The following is a 6,837-nucleotide window of genomic DNA, read 5'->3' on the forward strand; positions in this document are numbered from 1 at the left end:
CAGATCTCTGTGAGTTCGAGGCCAGCCTGGTCTACAAGAGCTAGTTCCAGGACAGGCTCCAAAGCCACAGAGAAACCCTGTCTCGGAAAAAAAAGAAAAAAGAAAGAAACCGAAAGGAAGCGGGGCGAGAGGATTGTAGGAGCCAGTGGAATGCAGGACACCAAGGAAACAAGGCCTTCTACACACTACAGGACTGACACACATGAACTCATGGCTGTGGCAGCAAGCACAGGTCTAAGTCAATAAAGAAGGAACATAAGCTCCCACCCCTACCCCAGAGCTATCCCCAGCTGACCAAAGAATGAAAATGGCCCCCACAGACTCAGGGAGCAGCATTATGGGAAGTGTGGCCTTGTTGGAGGAAGTGTCACTGGGGGTGGGCTCTGAGGTTTCAGAAGCTCCTGTTACCTGCGAATCACGATGCAGAACTCTCAGCTACCTCTACAGCACAGCGTCTGTCTGAATGCCACCATGCTTCATGATAATGGACTGAACCACCCCAATTAAATGTTTTCCTTTATAAGAGTTGCAGTCAGGCTGGGGAGATGGTTCAGAGGTTAAGAGCACAGACTGCTCTTCCAGAGGTCCTGAGTTCAATTCCCAGCAACTACATGGTGGCTCATAACCATCTATGAGATCTAGTGCCCTCTTCTGGCCTGCAGACATACATGCAGAACACTGTATACATAAATAAATAAATAAAATTTAAAACAAAACAAAACAAAAAAAAAGCTGCAGTATTCTTCACAGTAGTGGAAACTAAGCGTTCTACATACAAACCACACTTAAGGGATGCCCTATGCCTGGGACAGACGGACAACATAAAACAAATTCAATGGTACCTTGGGAGATGTTTTCTCTCATAATGCTTTACCTGGGCTTTCTTTTTTTTAAAGTTACATATCTATTATTGTGTCTGATTTTGTTTTTATGGATTTTGTGTACCTGTGTATCTGCATGTATGTATGTATTATTCATGTTTTTTTGTTTTATTTTCAATAAAAATACAGTGCATGAGTACATGTGCACACAACAAGTGTAAAAATTGTGGGTTGTTTTTTTTTTTTCCCAGTTTTTTGAGACAGGGTTTCTCTGTGTAGCCCTGGCTGTCCTGGAAATCACTCTGTAGAACAGACTAACCTCCAACTCAGAGATCCACCTGCCTCTGCCTCCTGAGTGCTGGGATTAAAGGCGTGTGTCACCACCGACCGTCATAAAAATTGTTTTTAAACTTCAAGGCATCTTAACCTTACAGGGCAGCCTACAGTACATGATATCCTGTCTCAAAGAATTATGACTTTGGGCAAGTTACCAATTTAGTTATTTAAGGCTTGGAATAGGTATTTGAACTTTCACATTCTTTTTAAAAGATTTATTATTTTAAATTACATGTAGGTATGTGCTAATGCCCATGAAGGCCAGAAGCATAGGATCCCCTGGAGAAGGAGCTACAGACAAGACAGCTGTGAGCTGCCTGCTATGGGTGCTGAGTACCAGACTTAGGTCCTCTGGACAAGTCGTGAATGCTCTTAACTGCTGAGCCTTATCTCCAGCCCCTGAACCACATTCTACAATGAGTGCTAAAGACCTAGCTCATTTGGTAGAGCACTTGCATACATGCCATTCAATCCTAGCATGCCATAAAACAGGTAAAGTAAGTAATTCCAGCACCTAGGAGTTGAGAGTACAGAAGTACAGAACAGGTTTCTCTGCAGCTTTGGAGCCTGTCCTGGAACTAGCTTTTGTAGACCAGGCTGGCCTCAGACTCACAAATATCTGCATTCCTCTGCCTCCCCGAGTGCTGGGATTAAAGACGTGTGTCACCACTGCCCGCCCAGACTCCCTCCTCCCCTTTCTTAATGATTTATGTAACTTTATTTTATGTGCATTGGTGTGAAGGTTTCCGATCCTGAAACTGGATCTCCAGACAGTTGTGAGCTGCCATGTGGGTGCTGGGAATTGAACCTGGGTCCTCTGGAAGAGCAGTCCGTGATCTTAACCACTGAGACATCTCTTCAGCCCCCCCCTCCCCCCCCCCGCCACACACACTTTTAAAGGTGGGCAGTGGTGGTGCATGTCTTTAATCCCAGCACTCAGGGAGGCAGAGGAATGTGGATCTCTGTGAGTCTGAGGCCAGCCTCGTCTACAGAGCCAATTCTAGGACAACTAGGGCTACACAGAGAAACCTTATCTTGAGGAAGGAGAAAAAAAAGAAAGATATTTTCTTACTGATCATATGTGATGCGAAACTAACCAATTTTAGCAGTAATAGTGCTTAGGAAAAGCAAACAGCACAAACCTTTAGTTAACTTGAAAATCTCACCTTTGCGTCGATTTCCTCTGCCTTCTCATTGGCTTCTTGTTCGATGAAAGCCATCATGTGCTTGATCTAGGTGGGAAAAGACATCATGTCTCAGTCAGGAGGAGGAGGCACCGCACTCCAGAGTCACAGGAGGACCACCAGGTTCAGCCTGCCGTGTCTACAGGGCACTCTGCATAGCAGCCAGGGCTACAGAGCCAGTGCAGACTCAGAAGGTACAAGGCTGACCGCTGCTCCTCTCAAGCAACGCCCGGAACAAACCGCACAGCCAAGGATGCTTCTGCAGAAACTGTGACCATAGGCGGCTCATTCCAGCTCCTTGAGCTTACTGTTGTAAGGGTGTCTAATATGCTCCCCCTTCCACCAGTCTTCACGTGGCCACCGCCTCAGGCCCCAGCTTACCCGCCATTCCCCAAACTTCCCACTGCTGTGCTCCTAGGGCACTCTGGACCTCTCTACCAAACACCTAACATCTCAATTGTTTTCATATTTATTGTGTGTGTTAGGGTGTGCATAACCACCAAGGTCCACCACCTGTTAAGCTCAGCTCTCTACTGCCACCATGGAGGTCATCAGGCTCGGCATCAGGCACCTCACCTAATAAGTCACCTGTCCTGGTTAGACACAACAACACAAGCTCGAGTGAAAATGGAGGTTTCTCTGTCTTGCCTTGTCCTGGCCGATCTTTAAAAAAACACTTAATATCAATATTAAGCTGCTTGGCCGAACAGTTCAGGCTTATTACTGACTAATTCTTCACTTCTCAATTAACCCATTACTATTAATCCATGTTTTGCCCCGCGGCTTTACCTGTGTTCTAATACATCTTGCTCCTCCAGCAGCTGGCTAGCATCTCTCCTGACTCTGCCCTTCTTTTTTTTTTTTAAAGATTTTATTTATTTATTATGTACACAGTGTTCTGCTTGGACGTTTGCCTGCAGGCCAGAAGAGGGCACCAGATCTCATTAAAGATGGTTGTGAGCCACCATGTGGTTGCTGGGAATTGAACTCAGGACCTATGGAAGAGCAGCCAGTGCTCTTAACCTCTGAGCCATCTCTCCAGCCCGTAACTCTGCCCTTCTTTTTCCCTGTATTCAGCTTGGCTTTCTTGCCTAGCTATATTCTGCCTTGCTATAGGCCAAAGCAACTTTTATTATCAACCAATGAGAGCAACATATGTTCTCGGAAGAGTTATCCCAGGGCACTAGAGGGAACCACAACTGAGAAAACTGTCCCTGGGAGACTGGCCTGTAGGAAAGCCTAAATGACGTTTCTTAACTAGCATTTATGTGGGTGGTGCCACCTCTGGGCAGGTGGTCCTGGGATGTATAGAAAAGCAGGCTGAGCAAACCCTTAGGTAGTTTGTTTCAGTCCCTGCCTCCAGGCTCCCCCTGACTTGGTTGGACTGTGATGTGTAAGTGTAACTGAGATAACTCTTTCCTCTCCAGAGTTGTTTTTGGTTGTGGTGTTTTAACATAGCAAGAAAAATGCTGATTAAGGGGCTGGAGAGATGGCTCATTGGTTAAGAGCACTGCTGCTTTTCCAGAGGACCTGGGTTCAATTCCCAGCACCCACACGGCAGCTCACAACTGGAACTCCAGATCCAGAGGATCTGACACCCTAACACAGACACACATGCAGTCAAAACACCAGTGCACATTAAGAAGAGGAAAGAAAGAAATCCTAACTAATAAAGAAATAAGCCATATTTAGGAAGGAAGGAAGGCAGGCAGTACATGCCTGAGATCCCTGCACTTGGGGAGCAGAGGCAAGTGGATCTCTTATGAACCAGTGCAGTGAGACCCGGGCTCAAAAACATAAACATACTTTAATAAAGTGATCAGCGTTACAAACGCTCCAAGACCTGGCTTCCTGGGTGAAACCAATTCAAACCTGTATTACCTGCCTTCCTTAGCGCTGGACCTCTGGGCTGCAGACCCACCCTGGCCAGCCTGGCCTAGAGCAAAGGTCTATTTACAGTCAACCAGGATTCTAAGACCTTGAGTCAATCCCTTAAGGCCACTTAGCTCCACCCCTAAATCAGAAAAAAAAAAAAAACTTTCAAAAATGTGGGATTTTTGTTTTGTTTCTCTTTGATATCCCACTAATAAAGTTTTCTGGAGTCTAGTCCCTTAGAAAATCTGCTGTAATAAATGACCAAACTCTCTAGATAAAAAATCAAATACTTTGTACAGGGAATGAGGTATACGGTTCAGTGCTTGTCCACCATGTGTGAAGACCTGAGTCAGCACCACACGGCCCCAAATCAAATAGGCCTAGAATTGAAAAAAACATTTAAAAATGTTGGGAGAAAGAGTACTCTAGGATTTTTTTTTCCTGCTTTTTTTTTTTTTTTTTTTTGTGTGACAGGGGTTTTCTGTGTAACAGCTCTGGCTGTACTAGAACTTGCTCGTAAACCAGGCTGGCCTTGAGCTCAGAGATCCACCTACCTCTGCCTAGGAAAACAAAGGTGCGCCCCACCACTGCCCTGCTAGAATCTAGAATTTAAGCCCTACTCTAAGCCTGGCACTTGGTCTGTATATTGCAGAGAATATATTGAATAAAACACATTGTCCTTGGCCTGGGAGTGTAGCTCACGGACAGACCACTTGCCCACCAAGACCTGGGTTAGAACCCTAACACCACAAAACAAAACAAGCCCCCCTCAACAAGTAAACAAAAGACCTCTGTTCCCCCAGGAGTGAGCACAGACTGCAGACTACAAATGGAATTTCTCTCATTTTATATAAGGAAGAAATGGTTCTGTTCTAAAACCCAGTGATCACAGTGCTTGGTTTCTGCACTGTAGCTTTCCCGTGGAGGCCTCGGCCTCCCACACAGTTCTAACAAGAAGTAGGAAGGGAACTGCGGGTGAGAACAGGTTAAAAAGAAGGAAGTGGACTGTGCCTAAGAGCAGGCCACTCTGCTTTTCCACTGCATCAAGTTTTTCCTATGCTAAAACTGGAAGCAGTGACAAATGCTCCAAAGCCCATTTACTGTGAACATACTGTAGGGTTTCCTAACCTTCATGGATGTCACCCTCCTTCCCTTCTGTAACTATCATAGCTCCCTCTCCTCCCCACTCCCAAAAGGAAGAAAAACCTTACTGGTTTGGGGTTTTTTTTGAGACAGGGTTTCTTTGTGTAGTCCTGACTGTTCTGGAACTTGTTCTGTAGACCAGGCTGGCCTCGAACTCAAAGAGATCCACCTGCCTTAAAGGCGTGAACCACCGCCACCCAGCAAACCTCACTGTTCCTCACACATATTTGTTAAGGATGAAATGAAAAGGCATTTTTACTAGAGATGGAACCATCAAAGACAAAAATACAGCTTATCTAGGAAGATTCCCTAGCAGTTAGAGCGCTTCAGTCAGGAGTTTCCTGGTGTTTGGAGAAAACAATAGACTTAGTTTTCTAACTATGCAGCATTAAACCGCAGCTTTCAACTTTTTTTTCTGGAAACCCATGTGAAGCTAGGGTGGGGAGGTCTGCACCTGTCATATGAGGCAGGGGACTACCTGGGCTATACATACCAGGCTAGCCAGAACTACAAAGCAAGAATTTACTTCAAAACACTAAGGGAACTCCCCCCAATAAATGAATTAATAAATGGATGAAAGAGAGAGAGAGAGAGAGAGAGAGAGAGAGAGAGAGAGAGGAAGAAGAAGAAGAAGAAGAAGAAGAAGAAGAAGGAGGAGGAGGAGGAGGAGGAGGAGGAGGAGGACTAAATGCAAAGTCCCTGGAGACGTTTTACAGTCAGCAGACCACTGGGAAGCACCTTTCTCTTGCCATAGGCCTGTCACAGCACCCTGTTTCTCCCTAGGCTGTACTTCAGAATGTTCCTAAGATTCTTAAGTTAGGGTGTGAAGACCAGCGGGCCTGAAATCATGATTCAGCCTGACCTAGTCCATCATTAGGATTTCCCAAATGCGTAGCCCTGGTTCACACCACGAAGGTCCTCAAAGGCAAGCTGCTCTTTCCCAACAGTCTCTTTCCTATCATACCGTGGGCCATTCCTTCGGTTTGGAAAAAAAAAAATCAGGGAAAAGAAAAAACCCAGCTTTCATCCTTTGCAAAAAAACTCTGCCGGATTAAGCAGTGAGAACCCCAGGAAAAAGGCAGTTGCTGAGATGGGAGGCAGAGCCTAGTTGACGGCTCCGTGACAGCAAGTGGACGTAGGAGACCAGCGGTCACGTGAGATGCACTGCAACCCCCTCTCTCAGGGACCGCAAATCTTCCCCATGCACACGACCCGCACCGCGAGCTCCGGCCGCTCTAAGACCCGGCTCTGCAGGAGCCGAACGCCAGCACAGCCCGGTACTGTGGCCGCGCGGCACCCACGCCGGCCCTCACCTGCTTCTGTACGTCTGCATCGCTGAGGGCCATGGCGAAGGCGAAGCTCGGCCAGGGGACCGCCTCAAGACGGGGCTTTAAGCAGCGGCGGCGCAAACCCGAGACGAAAACCCAGCGGAGGGCTCAGCTTCCTTTACTTTATAACCCAGACTTCCGGTTCCTGTC

General features: G+C 46.6%; 1 protein-coding gene across 1 annotated transcript in view; it reads right to left on the reverse strand.

The window, feature by feature from the left end:
- Atp6v1e1 (ATPase H+ transporting V1 subunit E1) overlaps positions 1-6,837 on the reverse strand; it is a 19,802-nt gene extending 12,965 nt beyond the window's left edge. Inside the window, exons 1-2 of the mRNA XM_005365146.3 lie at positions 6,673-6,837; positions 2,324-2,389 (exon numbers count right to left, since the gene is read on the reverse strand). Coding sequence (XP_005365203.1) covers positions 2,324-2,389; positions 6,673-6,705 — 99 coding nt within the window. The 5' untranslated portion in view covers positions 6,706-6,837. The remainder of the gene's footprint in view (positions 1-2,323; positions 2,390-6,672) is intronic.

Source organism: Microtus ochrogaster, unplaced genomic scaffold (genome assembly GCF_000317375.1).
Source record: "Microtus ochrogaster isolate Prairie Vole_2 unplaced genomic scaffold, MicOch1.0 UNK1, whole genome shotgun sequence".
In the NCBI taxonomy this organism is placed as follows: domain Eukaryota; kingdom Metazoa; phylum Chordata; class Mammalia; order Rodentia; family Cricetidae; genus Microtus; species Microtus ochrogaster.